At 34.0% G+C, this 27,791-nt stretch overlaps 1 protein-coding gene across 1 annotated transcript; it reads right to left on the reverse strand.

The window, feature by feature from the left end:
* Nucleotides 1–187: 187 nt before the first annotated feature.
* LOC100373324 (uncharacterized) lies at nucleotides 188–27,763 on the reverse strand. The gene is made up of 11 exons (XM_006817846.2): nucleotides 27,503–27,763; nucleotides 25,017–25,300; nucleotides 16,053–16,258; nucleotides 14,769–14,851; nucleotides 14,387–14,510; nucleotides 13,167–13,281; nucleotides 12,231–12,286; nucleotides 11,760–11,877; nucleotides 2,639–2,845; nucleotides 1,569–1,660; nucleotides 188–617 (listed from the first exon to the last, which is right to left on the reverse strand). The coding sequence occupies exons 1-11, from the start codon at nucleotides 27,724–27,726 to the stop codon at nucleotides 498–500; spliced, it is 1,629 nt and encodes a 542-aa protein (XP_006817909.1). The 5' UTR covers nucleotides 27,727–27,763; the 3' UTR covers nucleotides 188–497.
* Nucleotides 27,764–27,791: the final 28 nt, after the last annotated feature.

Raw genomic sequence — 27,791 nt, forward strand, 5'->3', positions numbered from 1 at the left:
AAAATAAAATATTAAATTCAGTTTCAAAACTAACAATGTACCACTGTAACCCCACAATGGGTGAAATCAGCCAGGTCATTGCTGAGAAATCATTGTATAAATACAAACATACATAAACACTTATCCCACAGACACTTGTAATTCCATTATCCCCTGTTTCAATTGGTGCCAGATATGGGCAAATAAGAACCATATTGCCTCTATTTAATTAATTAACATAAATTTGAAGGTTGAATTTGTCTATACATTGTCGAGAAGGACGTCTCAGGCTTTGAACATAATCGTAGATGGCATAGTATCAAGCTTACTTTTCTCCTTGTAACAAGTTGAGTGATGCCACCAGACTTCTGGCTACACGTTTCCACCATATATATACCAAACATCTTGCACGTCTGACTTTCCAGACTAGAATGTCGACACAAACACTGTATCTGTGTAGGTAAAAAAACCACTAGTGGATGGGCAATCGGTAAAACCACAATTTACTGTAGAACTAACTAGAAGTTGATAACGCCAAATAACGTGGGAACCATTTTGAGTCCATCAAGCTGAGTCTGAAGAGAAGCACCATAAGCTTTCATATTATCAATATCACATTCTAATTTATTAGTTTTTTCCTGCAAAAAAAAAGAAAATTTTTTTCATTAATTTCTTAGACTCCAATGTCCCGTTTTGGGTAAATTATTCATAATTTTTTTAGAAAAAGAATTACCTCACATAGAAAACATTTTAAAATAGGTGATATACCTACAAATGAGTGACTCTTAAGTTCATATTAGTTATATTTATTAGATATATACACTATTTAATATGTATACACACAAGTTACCGATATGCAAATGAGTTTCTCATGCACATTAAGTTAATTTGTTTTTAGCAAATTATAAATATATATCAGGGCTGTTGATTAACATAAATATGTACACACACACACACACATACACGTCTTACCATCATTGTGATGGCAAACATTGGATTAACCTATAGTTGAATATTTGTTGAATATACTGGTAGTTGAATAAACTTATAATATAGTTGAATTAACTTTTAATATAATTTTGTTATGTTTGGATTAAAACGCGACTCAATATGATTGTGATATAATTTGAGTTTAATTAAACTCAGTTATGTTAAAATTCAATATACAATTGTGTTTTAATTCAAGTTTAATTAAATAAAAATGCAACAGAGTAGAAATAACATCATACATTCCGTGACTTAACATAGAAAGGTTTGCGAAGCTTAGGGTTAGGGTTAGTAAAGGGGTTAGTTATGATACAGTTATATTAATATAAAGTGTACCATACCTTCCCAATTTACTAAACCTAAGCTATGCAAACTTGACTTTAATTTGATTATTATATATAATAAGTATTAATATAAATTATGAAAAATAGTGAGGGTTGTCACTTGGTAGATGTAAAGTTAAATGGAAATGCACAGAAATGAGCTACTAATGATATGAAAATGAGTTTCTCATGCAAATTAAGATAATTCGTTTTATGCAAATTAGGCTAATGTGTTTAATGCAAAGTACAAATATATATCAAGGTTGATAATTTGCCTACCTTGAACACTTCTAACTGTTTGTTAAGCATTTCATTTTGATCTTGTGAAGAGCATAAGCATCTTCTAAGTTCTCTCAATTCCATTTCTCGGACTGGAAAACAAACACAACACAACTATTATACTAATACAACTGTATAAATAATGGCTTCTTATTTTGCCTTTAATTACCATTAAATGTTATTCACTAGAAAAATTGCAGACGGATAGCAGCGCTGGCGACAAAGAAGATGACGAACAGCTCTCCCTGCAAGCACAATTTGTTGATTATGTCGATACCGTTGAGAAGTGAGTCAATACTGATGTATAAGCAGGATATCCTAAAGTTCAACATTCATTCACCGTAGGCCAAACCCCCGCAAAAGCCAAGAATTACGAGGAAACAGCAACAGATTTATTGATGTAATAAAATTATTTTTTAATGTAAGCAGCAGGGAATGATTTACTGAGGTTACATGTACTTTTGAAAATACCACTACACCACTGCATGGTTATTCACGAGTAGTAAAATAAACAATTACTGGATATAGATTTCAACATCGATTCTCACAAGAAACCTTTAAACACATGGACTGATGCTGTTTTTTCTCTTATTCATTTTTGCTGTTCGCAGAGAGCTTTCAGCAGGTCATGTGCAGAGAGAAACAATATATGCAAATTAATTTCAGAAAACCATTGTTGCTTGAGAAATATCAGTCAATTAATTATTGACTTGTGGTAATAGTATGCATTTAATTCCTATTGGCACAGAAAAGTATGTAAAATTATGCATTAAACTTTTCACCACCAGTTCCCTCTTTTCATCACAAATTCACAAAATAGTCCTGTTTATATTGAATCAAACTTTACCTGTTGGCTCCAAAATTAGGGTCTATTTCCAGAAATATTGAAGAATACAAGAAAAAAGGGCAGAAATATTTGGGTGAGAAAGTCTGGTGGTGAAAGGGTAAATTTGATGGAATAAAAAGCTCAAATTCCAAATATAGACGAACTTTTTGTGACTTTTAAGTGTAGTTTCATCATGTCACATTTTAATCTTGACAAGATTATCAAAGTATACCAAGCCACTCACCTACGTTCAATTCTACAAAATCGTTTTTAAATTTTTCTAAATCTACTGGTCCTGTCATGTTCTGTGTGTTTGCTCGCGGTGAATATGCTCCACTGGAACTTGGTGAGGTGATGAGATCGCCTTGTGAGTCCATGGTGTTGCTGTCTTCCATTGATGGGTTGTTATGTTGCTGATTTTCTAGTTCCAATGTTTCCCGCTCAAACTCACCTTCAATAAAAATAGAAAATAAAAATTAGAAGAATTGAGTTAATAGCGTAATACGTGTATCACTAAGACATTTGTAAAGAATGTTTCCATAAATCATGTATAATTAAAAACACATTATGAGTGTTAATTGAGAAACAAACTGCGATGAATAATATAAAACTCTCATATACCAATCATCATTCATTTATTTAACCCAGTGTTTTGTTTTTGACGATAATTCGTTTTCATTTGCTGGCATCAGAAGCATTTTATTATTATACAAATACATTGCTGCCTGATGTGAGAAGTAGAAGCTAAAGTGAGTTCTGCAGTAGATATAAATTGTTTGTTATTAAGTAAGCAATATATAAAATGAAATATATATTAGTGTTTTCAATCATAAACATGTATTATAATGTCTAAAGAATGTGTATGTCAAACTTGAATGTTGGCATCTAGTGTGCATATAGAACAATCCTGATGTGGAAGAATTTTTATTGTATATAATTGAAAAAAATTGCATTTTATTCAAAATTGTTAACAACATTATGCAATATGTCCAAGATCTAACTTCACACTGATATTATCCACAGTTGACAATTGAGAGATGACAAAATTAATGTACATGTATACAAAATAATTAATGTACATGCATGCATGCATGCCAAGATGTACTGTCTAAATGTAGTAATATCGAGTTACATATATTGTATATATGGCTGAAAAAGAATTTGTCAAATAAAAGTGGCCACCAGTCAGCCATCTTAGACCCAATCTTGAAATCATCACACATGCGTATGTTTCAGACATGTTTTTGTGACAGTAGTATTTGAAAGGTTTGATGAGAATTATCACAGTAAGTCTGAGACACATCTCCGCACGCATACACACACATAGTTACATAGACATATGCACAGAGACTAAACCATAAGTCCTTGTTTTGGAATAACTAGAAAACATTAAGTGAAATGGCAAATATTAAATTCATATGTCAAGTTTATTGTAATTCATGCCTTAATGGAAAACTGATTGCTTTTAATATCAACAAGAGATTAAACTAAAACAATTTAGTAAACAAATGTTACCCAGTATATCAAATCAAGTCATTTTTACTGAGAAACAACTGTTGTTGTTTTTTTATTTAGTTTTATTGATCATATTGAACAAATGATCAATAATAGTGGCTCCCAGTACATTTGTAATTGACGAGAATTGTTATTGACTGCTCGGCAACATGTATATACCAATGATGTAACATGTATCATGACATACACATGAAGACATCTAATTCTTTGGCATATGGAATCACGTCCTAAACACCACAATGTGAAAAAATAAATTAATGTGCGTCAATGTCCTATTGTGTTCAATGTACAGTGTGTACCAAGTTTAAAACCAAATCAATCACAAGCAGGCCCATGAATGTGTGAGATATGGCTGAATATGGATGGACAAAATAACAAACAAACAAACTCATGCACATGTACTAGATGTAAATGTAGGTTAATCCAGAATTCCCTGTTTTTGAATTTTGTCTGAATGATGATTAACAAGCCATGCATGCCACAGTCCCCGTTAGTTATCAAACCTAAGTTATACACTTTTGTTTATAGTAGTATAGTACTATTAAGTCCATATTAAGAGATATTGCTCTAAAACAGCATTAATTGAAACAAAATGGCCACCGGTCAGCCATTTGTACGCAAACTCTCCATGCAAAGCAATTCCCGCCAGCACTATTTGATCTAACAAGTCTGTGCCATACTAACAAAGTTTTACGATTATTGATGATGTATGTTTTTTAAAGCTATGCCGTAGTGAATTTCCGTGTTTCAACAAAAAAATGGCAATTTTTTTCCTGAAAAACTGGTGATTCAAAATTTTCGAAAGGTAAACTGAAGTATTTAAACACCTTTTAAGCTCACCAACAGGCCACATTGAAGAATATTTTACCTGTTCACACCCTATTCAGGATAGTTTCGGAAAAGTAAAATGATGTCCAGTGACCAGGTTTCACATACCAAACAACCGTACTATGCATGATTTTTATGCAATGAAACATCCTTTTTACACGCATATTTTATGTACACGCATTTTTATAATGTACGTACCAAGTTAGTAAACAGCTGAGAAGTACAAACATGGCCGCCATTCAGCCACTTTGAATCAGATTGTGAAACAAATTGATGTACATATGTATAATATTATATATGAAGTATGTGTGAAGTTTGAATGTAATCAATCCAGGCACATACACACGAACACACGTCTGAACGGGGACTAATAAACTTAGTGATTCAATTCTTAAGTTATAAGTATAAATGATCAAAAACAAGCCATGCATGGCACAGTCCCTGTTAGTTATCAAATTTAAGATATATAGTTTTGTTTATAGTAATATAGCTGGAATATAACCATGTCAGGAATATGATTTTTTAACATTAAAATGATTGACAATTGTATCTGATCGTCAAAAAAGTACTTGTCCATATTGAGAGATATTGCTCTGGAACAGCATTCAAAATCAGCCATTTTGAATACATGTATATATATAACATGATGTATAACGAATATATAAAATTTGAATATAATCAGTCAAAGCATGTAAGAGATATGGCTCTAGAAGCCCAATCATTAAAACAAAATGGCCGCCAGACAGCCATTTTTAATCCGATCTGAAAAATAAATGATGTGCATCAGGAACCTGTAATGTCTAACATATGTACCAAGTTTGAACGAAATCCATCCATAAATGCTTGATATTTGATGATTTTTTAGCACAAAAATGGACACCATTTGGCCATTTTGAATAGGATCGTCAAACCAATATATCTGTCTATCTATGACATGATGTATATTGAAATATTAAAATTTGAACATAATCAGTGAAAGCAAGTCAGAGATATGGCACGAGAACCACATTCATTAAAACAAAATGGCCGCCAGTCGGCCATTTTGAATCTTATCTGAAAAACAAAATTATTTGCATTAAGGTCCCATAATGTCTAATGTATATACCAAGTTTGAACAAAATCCATCTGTAAACAGCCGAGAAATGCTTGATTTTGATGATGTTTTAGCACAAAAATGGCCGCTATTCGGCCATCTTGAATCAGATCGTGAAACAAATTGATGTGCATATGTATACTATCATGTATGATGTATGTGTGAAGTTTGATTGTGATTGGTCCAGGTATTTTTAAGATACAGGTCTGGACGCACGCACAGACGCACGGACGCACAGACACACGCACGGACACACAGAGGTCAAAACATAAGTCCTCGTTTTCGGACTGCGTCCGAACGGGGACTAATAAGTATTCTTGAAACTCAAAATGATCGCCAGTCAGTCAGTCATCAGTTTTGTAGAAATCCACAAAAATAATGGAATTGCCTCAGTAAGGCAACAGATATTCCAAGTTTGAATAAAATCGATCTGTGCAACACAAAAATAATGCTGTACACACAAAAAATGTACATTTTTAGGTCATTTTGGGATCACCAATTGCCCAATTAATAAAAAAATGAGGTGCAATCATATATATATTAATTATACATTAGTACTTAAAAATACAGTTTTTACTGGAAGCAATTGTCACTTGCTTATGGGAAAAAAAGTAATTGCTGTTGAACTCTCTCAATGTCATGGTAAACACCATCATAAAAAAAAAAATGTATCGTATATGTTAAATTCCTAATACAGCAGAAATGGGGGAAAAAAAGGTTTCAAACTTCTGATCAAAACTTGCGAATAATATAAAATGTTAGAAACAGAAAATGGAGGAATTCAGATAAAAATTGCTTCTGCAATTTGTTACTGAAAATGTTGCACTGAAAACAAAACACTGCAGGCAACGTAAAGCAGGTCAGCTTCCTTAAAAGAGAGGCAAATTAACAAATGGAAGGCAAAGGTTTAAACTAACAGCTTGGCAGGAATCCACATATGAAGGTCAAATACGTGATAAATTACTTCAAAACTAATAAGCTTCAATATGAATTAGACCTTGATTTATATTCAGTAATAGCGGGTAAATTAATCTAACTGTAAATAATGGAGATGAGACACTATTACAAGAAATCACATTTCCTAATAGGGTTTGAACTTTTGAATGACACTTGTATCGATTAAAGAGTTTCCTGACGTCATACACGGAAGCCAAGATCCATTCACTGGGGGGGCTTTCAGTGGGTTGCTGGAACCCAGATAAATATAGACATATAGAATAGAACAGAATGTTTTATTAATACCGTAAAGATAATGTGACGTTTCTTTTATGGTTAACAACTTAATAAAGTTTTTACATAGTTGAGCGATCATAAAACTATCCGTAAAGGTGAGACAATTTACAATATGTGTATAGCATATGTTATTTATAATGTATTCCTTATGCTGTAACCAGGGATTTTATTAAAAAAGGGAACATGGGCTCACCCCTCATGCCATGGCCATGTGCCCCCTTACCCTGGGGAGCAGATCTTCTGGCAACCATACAATTCTCATCGACCAGGGATCACATGTGGCCACAGTCAACAACTGTGACCTGTCTGATAGTAATGTTGCCCCAAGGAAGCCATAGAATGCTCCATTTTAACTTAGAATTATCAAAAACTTCACACCCTGGTAGAGTAGGGAGAACATTATCTCTCCCACTTGGTGGCGTCGCTGAATTGCAGTGCTCCCTCTTGCAGTTTTTTTTCTAGAAAAATCCCTGTTGTAACACTGTTCAATGTATTTTAAGGTTTCTTTGATTAATGAGCTGTTTTTATTACTCATTATTTGTATGAATTTGTTATAGTTAGTTATACTTTGGAATCATCTATACAGGATTTGGCTGTTGCATATAGAATATTTCTGTTGTTTGCATTCTGTTGTGAAATGTTCTTCATCTTCAATTTTGGCACAGTTTTGGACAAGTTCTGCTTTGTACTGGTATTTTAGGTTTCAATTTTCAGTTTGTGGCAACTCATTTTATAATTTATATAATTTATTTGATGCCATGCCTGTGTCAGTTTCTTTTTCAAATTATTATTATAGTTTTAGCTTGGTAATGAACTCTCACAAGACCAGTTCATAGATTGTTGATAAATGACTCTTAAACAAAGTCTTGCATACATGATATTGCGGTACTTTTTCACTGGATGTAACACTTATGATGTAAAACTCAGTGCAGATGTTTATAAATAAGACTTGTAGGCATGGCAAATTACAGTAGCATGTGGAAATTTCCAGCAATGCAACTCGGAGCAGTTTACCGACCCCGTAGGATAATTTTCAAAGCTAGTTGCATACAGCTGTACTGGTATTTCTTATAAAATGACACAAACTCAAAACCAATTTTTTTCACATTTTGTCAATTCCTGCAGTCAATGTGGAATGATGTCTATTGGGTCCAAAATTAAAACAGAAATTCAAGAAAATTGCATGAAAAATATTAGCAGGTTAAAAAACTGGTGATGAAACACTCGAACTCTAAAAATTGTTGAAAACCTTTAACCAAATATACATGTATACTGTACATGAGAATAATTTGAATACTAGTAATTCAGTTTCAGTACAAACCGACAAATACTATATACAATGGTTCAAACATATTCAAGTGTACTGATGTTCAAAGCTCACAGGGTGTGCGCCCTCTATAGGGATAAAAAATAATTAGAAAGAACTGCTGTGTGCTGAAACATAGTAGGCATAGGTGGGAGGCAAAGATAAGATAATTAAAATATTTAAAATTATTAAGTATTAAATTAATTTGATTAATGATACAAAACAGAGATATCCTTAAGTTTAGCTTGACTAAGTTAAATTATATCTTGCGCCATATACAGTGAACAAAATCAATTATTGAGTATGCAAATGAGATAATTAATTAGTGGAACTGTTAAGTTATTTAAAGGGGCACCTTCCAGTTAGGCTTAATTTCACAACAAATTTACTTTCTGGATTAAAATAACAATGGATTACAAAAGATAGATTAACATTGTAAACAACATAAACAATAGTGTCCCATGATTCTTTGGTGCAATCCATGGGATTGAGCGGTTCCCTTTTAAAATGTGTATGATAATTTTAACATAATTAAGAGTGATTTCCTAAGAGCAAAACAATTTTTTTGGGGAGATATAAGAGGGTTAACATGTACCTCACATGTAGGTTACTATTATGCAAATTATTTTGCATAAATCTTCATGAAAATGGAGACATAACATGTCTAAGTTTAAGTATATTTATATATAAGTTGAAGTTGTAGCCAGGTTATCCTTAATATGATACTACAAAATGCATTTTTAATTGTTTGCTCAACTGCAAAATCTCATAAATTAAATTAAAAAAAAAAATGCTGTGTTCTACGAAACAAATAAATGTAAATACATCAGATATAAGATGTTTGTATGATCTAGTGAAAATATGAACGAGCTCTCCTTTTTGATATGAGCAGATTGATCAATTAACTTGACAAACAAATGTTATGCTTCAGGGTTAATTTCATGAGAATCACTGAGATCAATATTAGTCACTGTTATAATAAAAAATACTCGACAACAGACCACCATAAAATAACAGTAGTGAATATAGGTCATTATAATTTGTATTTGTACAAGATTAGCCTGGAATTCAGTATGTCCAGTCTACTCAAGAATGACCTGGTGAAACGCTACGCAAATTCGTAGACATTGGCTGTCTCCATGGAAACTCATATGCACATGACTTGTACGTACGGCATGCCCATAGCCCTGCTCGTCTATTATTATTAGATTTTTCAAAGTCTCATGATAATAGACGACATTTAGTCAAGTACAAGAATTAAACAAAATTGCTCTATATATGCGTCATTTTCACCCAATTTTTGAACAAAAATAACCCATTGTGCTGAAAATATACTATATAATATAATATATAATAATGATCATAATGCAAATTTGGTTATTAATATACATGAACACAGACCATAAACTAATCAGGTCTGAGAGACATCTCATGCACAATTTGAAAAAATAATAACACAAGTATAGCAGTCTCTTAGCTAACGCTATACTATCAGGATCACCCACATTACCCACATATTGATCTAGACAGTGTATGCAGATGCTCTGTATTGATCTAGACAAGGTATGTAGACGATCTGTATTGATCTAGAGTTGACAGTGTCGATCTAGAAATCACTGTATCGATCTAGAGATCACCGTGTTAATCTAGAAGTCTCGGTATCAATCTGGGGATCACTGTATTTATCTAGAGATCACCGTGTAGATTTAGGAATCACTGTGTTGATCTAGAGATCAAGGTGCTCATCTAGAGATCAAGGTGCTCATCTAGAGATCAAGGTGCTCATCTAGAGATCAAGGTGCTCATCTAGAGATCAAGGTGTTCATCTAGAGATCAAGGTGTTCATCTAGAGATCAAGGTGTTCATCTAGAGATCAAGGTGTTAATCTAGAGATCAAGGTGTTCATCTAGAAATCGCTGTGTTGATCTAGAAGTCTCGGTATCAATCTGGGGATCACTGTATTGATCTAGAGATCACCGTATAGATTTAGGAATCACTGTGTTGATCTAGAGATCAAGGTGTTGATCTAGAGATCAAGGTGTTGATCTAGAGATCAAGGTGTTGATCTAGAGATCAAGGTGTTCATCTAGAGATCAAGGTGTTCATCTAGAGATCAAGGCGTTCATCTAGAGATCAAGGTGTTGATCTAGAGATCAAGGTGTTCATCCAGAGATCAAGGTGCTCATCTAGAGATCAAGGTGTTCATCTAGAAATCAAGGTGTTCATCTAGAGATCAAGGTGTTAATCTAGAGATCAAGGTGTTCATCTAGAGATCAAGGTGTTCATCTAGAGATCAAGGTGTTGATCTAGAGATCAAGGTGTTGATCTAGAGATCAAGGTGTTCATCTAGAGATCAAGGTGCTCATCTAAAGATCAAGGTGTTCATCTAGAAATCAAGGTGTTCATCTAGAGATCAAGGTGCTGATCTAGAGATCAAGGTGCTCATCTAGAGATCAAGGTGCTCATCTAGAGATCAAGGTGCTCATCTAGAGATCAAGGTGCTCATCTAGAGATCAAGGTGTTCATCTAGAGATCAAGGTGTTCATCTAGAGATCAAGGTGTTCATCTAGAGATCAAGGTGTTAATCTAGAGATCAAGGTGTTCATCTAGAAATCGCTGTGTTGATCTAGAAGTCTCGGTATCAATCTGGGGATCACTGTATTGATCTAGAGATCCCCGTGTAGATTTAGGAATCACTGTGTTGATCTAGAGATCAAGGTGTTCATCTAGAGATCAAGGTGCTCATCTAGAGATCAAGGTGTTCATCTAGAGATCAAGGTGCTCATCTAGAGATCAAGGTGCTCATCTAGAGATCAAGGTGCTCATCTAGAGATCTAGAGACCGGTGCGCAGCAGAGGTCGATGCAACCACATACTGTCTTTGTGCATACTTTGCAGTATCATCTTTATTATTATACACCTTTCCCTCCCATTATTATTATTATACATCTTTTCCTCCCAGAAATACATCATGGGAATGCCAAAATCCAAAACGTTTAGAACAGATTTAGCAAACTTATTTGTGTGGGGTCTAGTGAAACCCTGGGGGCAGCCATGCTTATGTAATTATTTCCTAATATGGTAGAATGAAAATACCCAGTGCAATATTGCAAAATTATGGGACGCTGTAATTTATGGTGTTACGGTGACAGATATATAATAATTCATTATACTTCAAGCATAATGATACTTTGTACTAAAACTGATCTGTAGAAAGTTACCGATGTTACATAGGACCCACAGACGAACAATTAAAACACAACCTTCACCCCGTACCCCCAGGTACTGCCGGCTCCCATCACAAACACTTCCCACGTCTCTCCCAGTCTCACCACCTGTAATCATCTCTACCTAGGAACAAGAATTGGTGAAAACATAACATAATACTTACATAATTTACCAGTTAAAGTTTGAAGATGTTGTCTTCCATATAAATGTTCTTTTTTGTTATGTAAGGAACTGAAATACTGGTTACAAGTCTTACAATACAAATCGTTTGGATCATCGTCCTGTAATATTGTGTAGTGAGAAAAAAGAAAGAAATGAAAATAATGCAAACTGTTATCTCTCAGTTGATATGATAGTGTAAATATATTTAGGTTGATTTACATGATCCAATTTAGTCGATCTGATTTATCTGTTGAAATAAATCTGCAGAACCTGAGAAGATTATTTAAAAAATCATATGTAATGTCATCCGATTAATCAGATGAGATTGATCTAATCCCATTAAACACATACATGTACATGAATTTACTTATATTAGCACAGCGAGTGAGTTCCTTGAAATGCACTCTAATCAACATACATTGAAATAAGATCACATTACTGATTCACTTTCTACTATCCATCCATTACTCACCTCTAAAGCTCCTAAAATACTGGCTACTTCTTCTGAATCTATACTAGAACCGTCATCTAGTCAAACAAGGAAAAAAAAAGTTTAATAAGCTATATAAAAAGAAAATTAGCACACAACATAATTAATAGTATATTTTGCTTTTTTACAAATGCATATGTTTATGCAAATAGATGTATCGGTACCTCTGCTGTATAGTAAGACACTTGAAAATATCAGGGTTTTTTTCACTAAAAATAGAGAATTGAAGGTACCGTAACAAAATGAACAAATCTGTTTAAGGTCCACTCGAGGTGTCTAAATATTCAAATGAATTAGAGATATGAAGATAACTTCACAAAATGAACAAATCTGAGGGAGGTTCTGCGATGTGCATGTTTGAAATGCAAAATTGTTAAACGCAATAAAATCGTGCGTAGAACGCGTAGTTCCTGCAAGAAATTAGTAGCGCACAACTAGTTGTTTTAAAGAAGACAATATGTTAGGCTCTGTATATTTCCATATAATGTTTCCAAGGTTCGTTAAAGATTATTCTGTACAGAAATTGATGAAATGATTTCACCTATTTGTAAAACCAGGCTTTCTCGCTCAAATTTGTCTGCCATTTTTTTTCTTATATTCTTTAATATTTCTTGAAATGAACCCTAATTTTGGAGCCAACAAAAACAAAATTTGAGTAAACTTTCAGTTTTAACAAAAAAAAATTGGCTATTTTTGCCCCAATCTTCTGAAGGAAAATATAGACTATTAACTAGCACTATTTTTTTTTGAAAATTTGTAATAAAAAGAGGGACCTGGTGGTGAAAAGACTAAAACACTAATCACCAACCAACTTGTACTTTACATCTGTTTATTATGTATATGTATTGAATTGGTATTTGTAACAAAGATAACAAAGGAACACAGAGCTACACATGAAAACACTGGGGTTATACTTACTTAGTTTTTTGGCAGCTTGTCTTTTTAAAAAGGCTTGATAAGCTTCAGTCTGTTGATATGCTTTTAACTCATCAATGTACCGCTTCTTGTCATTTTCAGCTTCTTCTACATATTTCTGTATCACAATAATAAATACAAGTCATGTCATGTTATGTCATGTCCATGTTAGTTCAACAACAAACCAAACTGAAATGAGACAACCTTTTGAAATCAAAACAAATTACATTATGTATAATGTAGTTGCATGTGTGCAATACAATATATATATCAAGTTTTAAATATGATCAGTGAATGCATGTCAGAGATATTGCTTTGGAACCATGTTCATTAAAACAAAATATTCCTGGCTTCTTGTTGGGAAAGTTTTCAACAATTTTGTTATGGAGCAGTGTGTATACATTTCTTAAATGTTGATCTGAAAAAACTGAAAATCTGATAATTTCTTTTGTTTTTTTATATTTACAGTGGCAAGACGTACAGTTCTACAATACACTTCATGTATACAATATATGGTTAAACGGTGGTGGTCACCATGCTGCATCATGGGTAATAAGGGTCCTATGGTGAAATCTACAAAAAGCGTAAACTACATCGTTTGTTTACATGAAGTTCAAACAAAGACTGCTTGACAGCCATCACCATTTAACAATCTTTAAGCAATATACGCAAGAATTTTAATCAATGAATATCGTTGATATCTGGATGTTTGACACTCACTCATAATACACTGTTATCTATTTCCTAATTTATACAGTGTGTGTATCCTCAGCTTTCAGCCAACCTATCGTACACATACACTCATATATCAAATTGAATATTGTCCATTTTTTAACACACTCATCATGCCTTGTATCGCACCACATTGGGAATCGAATAGGCTGGCTTGGCCACAATATATTTATTTTGAATTATACAATTTCTTTAAAGAAATGACCTTATAGACGTTGGTCATTAGGCGGTGATATGTACCTGTATAACGTATGTGATTCCCCAGAAAAAGATTAAATTGCTACTGCAAAGTTTAATTTTGAAATACAAAGGTACAAAACAAGGTCGATGGAATGGCAAAGAATATGCAAACCAAATGCATTAAACGTGTCAATGGGAACGTGAAAAAACTGACAGTGTGATTTTGGCACATATAGACCCCTGGCTGATGTTCTCCTGAATAAATCCATGGACTCAAGGATTCACCCCTTAAAGAATTCTGGGACAGATACCTGTTTGTCTTCTGCAGACATTGATGACCACTGACTTCCTAAAAGCTTAGTGACTTCTGTAAATGCCATTTCCGGATTCTCCTCTTTCACTTTCACTCTCTGCTCATTTAAATATAAAACATATCTAATGGGAGGAAAAGATGTTATTCGTCAAAAAAAAAACCCAAAAAAACATTTTTTTAACTTGAGAGAAAAACTTTTATAAATTGTCAGAAAAAAATCGTGATATTTATAGCACTGAGAACTTCATAGACTTCACAGTACCAGTAAAAACTGAATAAATTCAAAGATTAAAAATAACATGCGTACTTAAATAGTTTAAATTTATAAAAAAAGCTATATTTCACAAATTACAAAACAGATTCCAGCACAGTTTACTTACGCGGTTGTTGGCGCTTTGGGGGATCCTGTATCTTTGGCACTTTTTTTTCTTTTTTTTCCTTTTGGCCATCCACCTTTCCTTTTCTGTTCACGGAAACCAAAAAAAGAAAGAGTAAATACAATAACACACAGTACCTAATGAAGTTAGTTTTTTAACTAACAGCCAAATGCTCCTAATCATTAAAAAAAAAAATTGGGGAAAAATGGGCCTAAAACTGAAATTTTATGCAAAATCAATATATATACATGTATATCAATATATATCTATTGTAGTGACCCTACAAAATCAGATTTATTAAGCAGTGTAGTAATATTCATTTGTTTCAAGCATTCGCATGCAAAATATATACCATATTTATCCGAGTAAGAGCCCAGGGTCCTGAACATAGAAAATTGCCAAAAAATAGGTGTGGGCGTTTGCTCGGGCATGAGCTCTTACCCGGATAAATACGGTATGTCCACCCATTTGCAATAGAACAATATAATCCTGCAATCAAACATTTCATTTTAAATTACATAATCTCAAGCACAACTATACATGTATGTATATTACATTAGGGTATTGATCCATTTCCACATGCCCAATGAAAGTATGTACAAAATGTACAAACTGAATGCAAATTTTAACAAGCATTCACTCAAATGCAAGATTCTACATAATGTGTGAAAGATGTGGTTTGAGCAATACAGGGCAGGAAATTCCTGCCTGTCCGCACGCTCGAGATGGGTAACTTTGGTATTGAACTGGTTGAATTTCAAACTTCCCTGTCCGGTGGTCGGGTAACATTTGATCACATTCTTCTGTCGAAATTAAAATAAAAACAAGCTATCATTCTTTACCATTATTCTCTACCATGTGCTCTAAACATTTTAAACAGAAACGTGATCAGCCAAAACAATGAAAATATTGCATTGCCGACTGGGTGACACGCATTCTCAACCCACAACACAGAATCCATTGACTTATTAATTAAGTACTCTCAGTAAATTCATTGCAAGATTGGTTAAAATGAAATGTAGCTATTTCAAATGTATTTTAGAGCAGGCCTTGTCCTCACTCAAAATGAATTAAGACAGGTTTGATACAATTCGGGTTTAACCAGTCCTCATGAAACTGGGCTTCATACAAATTAATAAACTTCTCAATATTTTTTTCATTCTTTTCTGTATAGTGTTGTCAGATGAGAAAGTCTCTCTTCTCATACATTTAAACAATGTTCTGGTAGAACAACAACACACTCTCGATACATATGTTTAACAGCAAGGAATGAATAACTTTACAAACCGTTACAGTTATCCGTGGTTCCTCAATTCCCTGACCGTTATTACTGTCGTTAATGTTAACATCACAAGTGGAGGCGCTGTTCAGATTTGGTACACCACCAAGACTACCACTGTCTAGATGGTTACTAACTGTTTCGGCTTGCACTTCAAACAGATGGGGACCTTGAGCGTCAACAACCGTTGCCTGGTTAACTAACAGTTGATGAGCTACAGATGAACAGACAACGATTAATAAACACTAATTTCAACACTTGTTTAAAGGGTGGTGGTTGTCACGCTACGCATGTGCGACATTTGTGTTGATAAACATTGATTTTCCCACAATCCAATGCGCTCTTCTAATCAAAATCACAAGTATGAAGTTTGACCCGGGCGCGACTAGCACTAAATACCGCTCATGGCTCCTTCGATACCTTCTAAACACCTAATAAAATACCTAATTATAACTTGGTAACGTCTCAGTATGTACTCATTGATCTACACAACAGTCAAAGTCGCCATCTTTGTTTATATGAGACCCATATATCTCGCGCATGCGGGGCGCGTTGACTACCGCCCTTTAAACTATGATAAGTATGAGAACATATAAATTTTAATATTATCGTTTGATACTGTATGTCAATGAATAAATTAGATTATGATTTTATCATAAATTGAAATCGTTGTTTTCATAAGCAGCCATTCGATAAAACAATGATGAAATTTTCTGTTAAGCATGTGCACTGATTGATTGTATGTACATGTACAAAAATGATCACTGCTGATGTATATTAGCGAGCATGTGTTTTGCACAATATTTTTTATTAGTTTATATACAAGTCGAAAAAAACCAAATTTCAAAGAATCCACTTTGAATACATGCCAATAGAACCCCAATACGATTTTCACTATACACTGTAATAGTGTTTGTTTCTGTTTTGTGTTTGTCACTTTAGCATTACATCATGTGATTAATTATTCATTAAGTCAGATGACATCACTTTAGCATTACACCATGTGATTAATTATTGATGAAGTCAGATGACATCACTTTAGCATCACACCATGTGATTAATTATTCATTAAGTCAGATGACATCACTTTAGCATTACACAATGTGATTAATTATTGATGAAGTCAGATGACATCACTTTAGCATTACACCATGTGATTAATTATTCATGAAGTCAGATGACATCATTAAGCATTACATCATGTGATTAATTATTCATGAAGTCAGATGACATCACTTTAGCATTACACCATGTGATGAATTAATCGTGAAGTCAGATGAGATCACTTTAGCATTATACCATGTGATTAATTATTCACAAAGTCAGATGACATCACTAAACATTACATCATGTGATTAATTATTCATGAAGTCAGATGACATCACTAAGCATTACATCATGTGATTAATTATTCACGAAGTCAGATGACATCACTAAGCATTACACCATGTGATTAATTATTCATGAAGTCAGATGACATCACTAAGCATTACACCATGTGATTAATTATTCATGAAGTCAGATGACATCATTAAGCATTACATCATGTGATTAATTATTCATGAAGTCAGATGACATCACTTTAGCATTACACCATGTGATTAATTATTCATGTAGTCAGATGACATCACTAAGCATTACACCATGTGATTATTTATTCATGAAGTCAGATGACATCACTTCAGCATTGCATCATGTGATTAATTATTCATGAAGTCACTTTCCCAACATACCTTAAAATACCTTAAAATATACAGCCGTAAAACATTGGAATTCTCTACCTGAGCCAATCAAACAAATTACTAATAGAATAACTTTCAAAAGTTCCCTAAAACAACATATACTGAACAACGTACTTTAAGGATGCTGTACACCTTTTTTTTTGCTTTGAAACCCAAAATTCTACTTTTTTGTATTTTTCAATGCTGGACTACAAGGAGCAAACACTCAGTAGGAAAAAAAGTGAATTGGATGTTTTTATAGGGTGTAAAAATCAATTTTTGTTAATTAAAAACAAAAGCACATGTCATTGTTTTGAAAGCTATGTTTTAATTAATCAGCCAAAGACATAATAGATAGATAATTTGCATACTAGTCACCACCCATAGCAAATATAAACAGTCTCTTGCATTCAGTACAAGCTCAGACTAGTAATACAAGTATTAGTAGTCCGAGGTACAAGTTACACGCATTCCATTTACGATCGTCCACAAATTTAATTTCGTTGAATTTCTCGCTCTTCAAGCAGTCGACGATGAAACCGTCTTGGGGTCGACTATGACAGTGACGAAAGAAAACGAATGCAAGGAAATTTGGAGAAGAACGTCGACAGTATGTAAAGCGATTATTATGAAAATTTAATCATGGAAGGTACCTTCCACGATTTAATTTATCAGACCATGGAGGTATAAACACAAGGTAGAAAATTTGAGCACATGGCAGACTTAGTTTTTGTGACCAAATTACGTGTCATGGACTCCGACCACAATGAGTCAGAAGTGAAACACTTGTGCCCGGACTTGGCTACACCATGGCTACACGTAAAGCAGCTGTAAAAGCGTGTGTGTGAGCATCCTTGTTTTACCTGTTTTATTTTTCTTAATTTTCACATTCTCAATAAATAATTTGACGGATTCAATGAAGTTAGATTTGTTATACATGATATAGAAAGTGAACTGAATGTAAGATACCGGCAGTAGTCCCCGCCAGCAGTTGTTCCGGTACTATGTATTACGCATTTACGAGGCGCGGAATGTAAATTTATTATTTTGTGTATACCAGAAGAAAACGTGCTAATAATTCAAAATTACGTACGTATTGGAGGCCGTGGCGTGTGTGTTTTAAAATGATGTGTGCATTTAAAAAAAAACGGCATGACTGTGCGTTTTTAAGGTATGTGCTTTAAAAAATTATGTGTGTATATTAAATGGCGTGGGTGTTTTAAAAAACGTGTGTTTTAAAAATGACATGTGAATTAAAAATGATGTATGTCTTAAAATGACGTGTGTGTTTTACAATTATGTGTATTTAAAAAAACGTGTGTGTTTAAAAGGACATGTGTATTTTAAAAATGTGTGTTTAAAAACATAACGTGTGTGTAAGAACGATGCGCATGTTTAAAAACGACGTGTTTTTAAAAATGGCGTGTGTTTAAAAACGGCGCACGTGTTAAAAAAATGACGTGTGTTTTTAAAAATGGCGTGTGTTTAAACATGACGTGTGTGTTTAAAAATGACGTGTGTTTTTAAAATGACGTGTGTGTTAAAAACGACGTGTTAAAAAATGACGTGTGTTTTTAAAAATGGCATGTGTGAGGTCGAATGAAAATTTTGTGTGTGTAAAAAGAAAAAAACGCGTGCATTAACTTATTTACGCCTGTGGGGGCGCTGTTTTGAATAGATTTTTTTTCGTTTGTGTGTTAAAAAAATCACGTGCATTAACCTATTCACGCCTGTGGAGGCGTCGTCTCAAGTGGTAGCCATTTTCGTTAGTGACTGACTGACTAAATATGCCGAGCCTACTTTAGGTCATTTTTTATTATCCAAGAAACGTTCCGAGCGCCTGTGAGACCAGTATGAGTACTTTGTTCTGCCCCATTGTACCAGACGTCCACACATTGTCTTCAGCAACCAACCACACGAATAAATCACCAGGTCTCTGAGGTATACACAGTGTCGGTAAATTTATAGGGCAAAATGAATAAAACGTTCGTGCTGGACAAGTTCCTTTTTACGTATCTTATTGACATTATAGAAATCCACAAACGAAAATGGCTACCATTTGACACGACGCCTCCACAGGCGTGAATAGGTTAATGCACGCGATTTTTTTAACACACACATGAAATAAATCTCTCAAATAGCGCCCCCACAGGCGTAAAAAGGTTAACGCACGTGTTTTTTTGCACACACACACGAAAAAAAAATCATTCAAAACAGCGTAAATAAGTTAATGCATGCGTTTTTTTTTCTTTTTACACACACAAAATTTTCATTCGACCTCACACACGTCATTTTTTAACACACACGTCGTTTTTAACACACACGTCATTTTTAAAAACACACACGTCATTTTTAAAAACACACACGTCATTTTTAATCAAAGAAAGCTTAGAAAGAACTCCCATGTGCTGAGAGTATTGGCGACACATTAAATATAATTTGAAATTACTTAGCTGAAAACTAATTATGCAAATCAGAAAATTAATATGAACAGATTTGAGTGTAAAACTAATGAGGTCTGCGCAATGTAACAGAAAATCTATGTACCAAGTTTAATTGAAATGTGATTAGAACCAAAAAATTATGAATTATTATGCTAATTAGGGAATTAATATGAACAGATTTTTACCCCAAACTAATTAGGTTTGTACATTGTCCTAGAGTATCTTTGTACTAAGTTTCATTGAAAAGGAATAATTAGTACTTTAGATATCAGTGTGAAAGCTTAAAATTGGTTAATTATGCAAATTAGGTAATTAATATGTACAGATTTTAACCCACAATTATCCAGGTTTGTCTATTGTCCTACAGCATCCATGTACAAACATTCATTGATATGTGAAGATTAGTACCTGAGATATCAGTGTGAAAGTTGGAAATTGGTTAATTATGCAAATAGGTGATTAATATGCACACATATTTACCGAAAACTAATTGAGTCTCTGCATAATTCTAGATTCATTGAAATGTGATGATTAGTACTTTAGATATCAGTAGAAAAGCTGAAAATTAATTATGCAAATTAGGTAATTAATATGCACAATTATTTACCCTAAAACTAATCAGGTCTCTGCATAAGCCTAAAGGATCTATGTACCAAGTTTCATTGAAATGCGATGATTAGTATTTGAGATACCTGTAGAAAAGGTAAAAATTAACTAGTTATGCAAATTAGGTGATTAATATGCACAAATATTTATCCGAAACAATCAATCTCTGCATAGTCCTTGAGTATGTAAGTACCAAGTTTCATTGAAATGTAATGCTCACTACTTATATCAAAAGCTGAAAATTAATTAATTATGCAAATTAGGTAATTATATGTACTTATATTACCATAAAAACTATCAGGTCTGTGCAGTGTCATATGACATCTATGTACCAAGTTTCATTGAAATGTGATGATTAGTACTTGAGATATCAGTGGAAAAACCAAAAATTGACTAAACATTATGCAAATTAGGTAATTATTATCCACGGATTATTACCAAAAACTAATCAAAACCTAGCATTAGTTCAGAGCATCTATGTACCAAGTTTCATCAAAATCCAATGAGTGGTTGTTTAGATATCAGTGGAACAGTCATGGTACCACTAAAAAATAGCTAATTATCATGCAAATTAGGTAATTAATATGCACGGATTTTTACCAAAAACTAATCAAATCTGCGCATATATTCAGAGCATCTATGTACCAAGTTTCATCAAAATCCAATGAGTGGTTCTTTAGATATCAGTGGAACAGTCATGGAACCACTAAAAAATAGCTAATTATCATGCAAATTAGGTAATTAATATGCACGGATTTTTACCAAAAACTAATCAAATCTGCGCATATATTCAGAGCATCTATGTACCAAGTTTCATCAAAATCCAATGAGTGATTCTTTAGATATCAGTGGAACAGTCATAGAACAGCTAAAAATTAGCTAATTATCATGCAAGTTACATGTAGGTAATTAACGAGCATGGATTTTTACCAAAACCTATTTAAATCTTTGCATATATTCAGAGCATCTATGTACCAAGTTTCATCAAAATCCAATGAGTGGTTCTTTAGATATCAGTGGAACAGTCATAGAACAGCTAAAAATTAGCTAATTATCATGCAAGTTAGGTAATTAACAAGCATGGATTTTTACCAAAACCTAATTAAATCTGCGCATTGGCCCAGAGCATCTATGCACCAAGTTTCATTAAAAACCGATGTATGGTTCTTGAGATAGCAGTGGAAAAGTCGGACACACATACACACATACACACACACACACATACAGACACACTAACTGCAAAGACTCCCATTATGTGCTTCGCACATGGGAGTCAAAAACACACACGTCATTTTTTAACACGCACGTCGTTTTTAAACACACGTCGTTTTTAAACACACGCCATTTTTAAAAACACACACACGTCGTTTTTAAACACACACGACATTTTTAAACACACACGTCATTTTTAAACACACGTCATTTTTAAAAACACACACGTCATTTTTAAAACACCCACACCATTTAATATACACACATGATTTTTTAAAGCACATACCATTAAAACGCACAGTCACGCCGTTTATTTAAAATGCACACATTTTAAAACACACGCCACGGCCTCCAATACGTACGTACTTTTGAATTATTAGTACGTTTTCTTCTAGTATACACAAAATAATAAATTTACATTCCGCGCCTCGTACGCATTGAAGATGGAAAAAGAATCATCACACTAATTTTGTCACAACAGTTTTGGGAACTAAAAAACGGAAAACACGATTTATGGCGAACAGGTTATTTTACAAATCAACAAAATAATAACAGAGCAAACAAACTGAAAATTCACCGCCCGATCGACAGACAACTTTAAACCTAAGCGATCGCATCTCCCGATTCAGTTCAGCACTCACTGTGACTTCTCTCCCCCTCATTGCCATTCAAATCAGATAATACAGATCTTCGTCGAGACATCTCACGCAGTAAAATAAAATCTTGGAAAGAAAACTACATGTAGTTGACTCTCGTGGTGCGTTTGGCCACGGTTATTTGTTCAGCAGCTGAGCAAGAGAATGACCTTCCATGGAGGGCAATGTATGGTAATGAGTCTTCCAGAAAAGGAGTGTCTCCTCCCACAAGGTATTAATGAATATGTAAATCATGACGTCATTTTGGCGCGACTTTGTAACGCCGTGAAACAGTGTTTCCTATTGGATTCGGGAGCATAATTTCGTACTTTATAACCAATTGCGACCACGCATATCCACACATCTGCGTGATTATGACAGACAGATACCATGACTATTCATTATGAGTTTGTTTTGATCCATGGGACAAACGGATTTTGAGTTAGCCGACGATACGTTGCTGCTAAGTTGTTTTTGCCATTTTCTCGGTTAAACAAAACAGCGATTCACGGCAACTGCAGGCCTTTGATCTCAAGTTCTAGTGGACGCATTATACTAATTTTCGCACAGACACTCGATATGTTCCCTCTCAAGCCGCGCTGGGATTTTTCTATTTTCCTATATGTTTCGAAATTACACTCTAATTTCTGAATACCGGAAAGAACCAGATCGCATTGTTTTTTCAAGATAGCTAAATTATTATTTCATTCTCCAACTATCATGTAGATATATATCTCAATTAACACGGAATGGTGGTGAGCGTCGTCTGAAAAACTGTTTTGTTGCCAATGTTCCACTAAATTTGTTTATTCATTGGTTCAATTATTTTTTTACCGAAAATGGCTTTCTGTGTTTACACAGAGATCACGTGACTATACACGTCCATACACACACTATCTTGTCGATTTCATATTCAGTGTGAAATAAGCTTTCCATCAATATATAGCTTTGTGTGGTTCAGTAAATATTTTATATGAAAATATCAGTTTAGAAAATCAATACCAAAAACGTGTACAGCATCCTTAATATTTAAATACTAGCTTTATCATATGTATGATAGAAGTATTATTTGCAGCTAAACTTTATTTGTACTTGCCCACGATTGTTCCACTAATAATATGATGTGCAGAGTAGCACATTAACAGCTCCATTTTTTTTTTCTCATTTTTTTTTTCATTTTTTTTTTTTTCATTATTATATTTTTACTTATTTATTTCTGGAGATTTTGTTTTTTGTTTGTATGTGTATGTATGTATGTGTGTGTACGTATATATACATATATATATATATATATATATATATATATAGCCTGCATAGAAATGTATATTGGTTAGGATTGGGCCACAGACTAGATTAGTTCGGATGAACTAGTCCACACCAAGAAATTATTATTATTATTATTATTTATTATTAATATTTATTATTAATATAAGATTACTAGAATTGTTATTATTGGTGAAATAAATCATATATGTCATGTCATGTCAGATGACATCACTAAGCATTACATCATGTGATTAATTATTCATGAAGTCAGATGACATCACTTTAGCATTACATCATGTGATTAATTATTCATGAAGTCAGATGACATCACTAAGCATTACATCATGTGATTAATTATTCATGAAGTCAGATGACATCACTAAGCATTACATCATGTGATTAATTATTCACGAAGTCAGATGACATCACTTTAGCATTACACCATGTGATTAATTATTCATGTAGTCAGATGACATCACTAAGCATTACATCATGTGATTAATTATTCATGAAGTCAGATGACATCACTAAGCATTACATCATGTGATTAATTATTCATGAAGTCAGATGACATCACTAAGCATTTCATCATGTGATTATTTATTCATGAAGTCAGATGACATCACTAAGCATTACATCATGTGATTAATTATTCATGAAGTCAGATGACATCACTAAGCATTACATCATGTGATTAATTATTCATGAAGTCAGATGACATCACTAAGCATTACATCATGTGATTAATTATTCATGAAGTCAGATGACATCACTAAGCATTACATCATGTGATTAATTATTCATTAAGTCAGATGACATCACTAAGCGTTACATCATGTTTTGTCATCGTCTGCATACGATGTCCTCCTTTGATCCTCAGTATTGTGCTGTACAATGTTTTATGATTACATCGGTACAATCTTGTAATTGAGTTAACAAAAACATGGAAAGTATGAATTCCACATCCTGAAAAACCTACATAAGACAATGTGTGATACCATCAGAAATAATGCCTTTGAACAAATAAACCTGTACAGAATGGAGTGTGACATCATCTAAAACAAATTACAAATTACAAACCAACATACCTGTAGTATGTAAATCTGTATTGTCAGTTTGATCACCAACGCTGTAAGACATAGTACCATCGGCGTGACTGACAGCACTGAGGCCCTCAGTGGCAGTGGCCGCTGCCAGGCCATGAGTCATAGACGTAACCCTGTATGTTACAACACTATTTATAGCGTCTGCATTCACAGTGTTCAAAGCATCCGCACTTGATGTATTTGCATCGCATACTGTAACAGTGGTCGATTCCGGTAAACTGTCGGTGGCTGTACCCACCGTGTCAGCTGAAGTCATACATACTAGTCTGGAGAATTAGAGAAGAGGGAATTAAAAATAATTAAAATAAAAGAAAAAAACTTTACCGGTATAGTGGGCTAACAAAATATAGGACAGGTATTTAATAATTTATGACACCATTACTGGAAACACCAGCAATTGATATAAAAGGCAATGCAATTTCTCTGATATGCGATGAAAATCCAATATGAAGTCACACGAATTGTGAGATATTCACAAAACTGCAAGACATTACACTGTACATATATTTCCAGAAATCGGAGAATGAAATGATTAATGTTTATTCTTGCATGTATTTGAATGAGGTGATAACCTCGCTGATTTCTCTCCACAATCAAACTTTTCCAAAACTCGACTGCATTCTGGGACGACACCGGCCAGTAAAAATTTGAATGATCTGTGCAATAGAACCCATGAAGTATGGGTTCTTCATCCAATATCATATCCTCAGTGACATATCCTTATCTTATCGCATTGCCTGCTGCGGATTTTAGCAGGTGATATGTTATTATAAATCTGAGTAATAAACATTATTATTATACATCTGCCACCGTAACGCCATAAGTTACAGCGTGCAGTGATTTTGCGGAATTTCACAGGGTATTTTCATCCTACTATATGAGGAAATGCGAATTCCAAATATGGAATGATTATGCGCGTAAGCGTCCTCTAATAATAAAAAAAACACATGGCTGCCACCAGGGATTGATTGGACTCCACACAAGGAAGTTCATTGATTCTGTTCTAAACTTTTTTGAATTTCGGCATTCCCATGATGTATCCTTTGAATGAAAAGATGTATAATAATATGAGGTTATTACGAAAATACCTCAAAGTATGCATGAAGACAGTACAGCGGAGTGACGACCGACGCGCAGTGGAGGTCGATGCGACGACATACTGTCTGATGGCGTACTGTCATTTTATTATACCTCTGTTCTCTTAGGGATGACGTCAAAAGATCGATGTCGGATAAAAAACTTATTTGCTTTAGTTTGGGGGTGGGGGGTTTTGACCTCAAAAAGTTTCCATCTAACAAAAACAATTTTATTTTTTAATGAAGTCAACAAAAATCTTGGAGTATTTGTAGTTCGTTTTTTTTTCTCTCCAATCATGGACAAAAATAACAGAAAATGAAAAAAAAAACATCCAAGGCGAGAAAATGGTTTGGTCTGAGTGTAAATATGTGCGTCAAATGAGGTCCTACCTTTGTAAATTAAATGTACTTCTTAAAAGTAAGGTACAAATAAAGCTTGTTTTTCTTTGTTATTGGTTCATTTGTAAAATCTTTTTACACCCACCGGACAACCAACTGCTACGCAATACTCCTGTCCGGTTATCAAATTTGTATTAATGGTGAATGTAGTCTGACGCCATGATCAATATTATCAATTAAGTTTCAGTGGGGGGGGGGGGGTTGGAAAAAAACTAAAGGAATTAAGTTTTTTATCCTACATTGAACTTTTGATGTTGTCCCTTAACCCCCATATAAAGTTAAAGCATGCAGTTATTTCGCAGTACTGCATAAGGTACATCTATCTGCATACAACCGTATTTGCTCTATTAAGGTCTTTTAGTAGCACATTTTCTTTTTTAATTGTCGAAGGTTAGTCCATGGTGAAACTACTGTAAGTCCTGTTTTAATGATCCAGCACAGAAAGATGCACAATAATAAGGCTATTCCAATAGGCAAAGCATATAAGCACAGTAACGGTATAAGGTCACATTGACTTCCACTACAGGTTGGTGGGTATTCGAGATGTACTGTCTTTGTGCACAATTTGCAATATTCTCATAAGAACCTTGTATTATCAATTGTAATTGAACAATTAATTAAGAATCATAATTTATATGGTATATTTACAACAAAGAATTGAAATGCACTATATTGACACAATGTATTAAGGCTGAAGACACACAAGGGATTTTACCAAAATATTATGTATCTGGAGCACAGACTGATTGATAATGTTGGTGATGGGGGATGTTGCGGTTGTTAGATGATTTGGTGAGCTCCTGGTGACCTCGGAATCGTTTGAATCATGGGAATCATTCATTGTCGAAATTAAAATCTATCGAGTTTCAATGGCGGTGTTCATGGACAAGGGCTACAGTGCAACCTCAATTTCTGGGATGAATAATACATATATTTTTACACTGTGATCGGGGTACGGGACGTGATCGGATCGTTGAAACACATTTGGCCTACCTCGACGGGTCCACAATCGAGGCAACATCCTGCACAGAAACGCCGACCGGTATGTTATCGAGAAAGGTAGCGGTGGTTGCCGCATCTAATTTCACGGTTTGGTATTCCCCCTTGCCCGTGTCTGTCGTGAATGAATCAAGATTGAAGGCGTGGCTCGAAATCGGGTGCAACACGATTGTTTTGCACGTTGGTGAGACTGATACATTTTCTAAACCAGTCTCCATCTTTACTTGTTGTGTGACACACAGACATTGGTACACTGCCCTCAAACAAAAAATTTCCGTTTTGT

This window comes from Saccoglossus kowalevskii, chromosome 10 (assembly GCF_978046115.1).
Source record: "Saccoglossus kowalevskii chromosome 10, keSacKowa6.1, whole genome shotgun sequence".
Lineage (NCBI taxonomy): Eukaryota > Metazoa > Hemichordata > Enteropneusta > Harrimaniidae > Saccoglossus > Saccoglossus kowalevskii.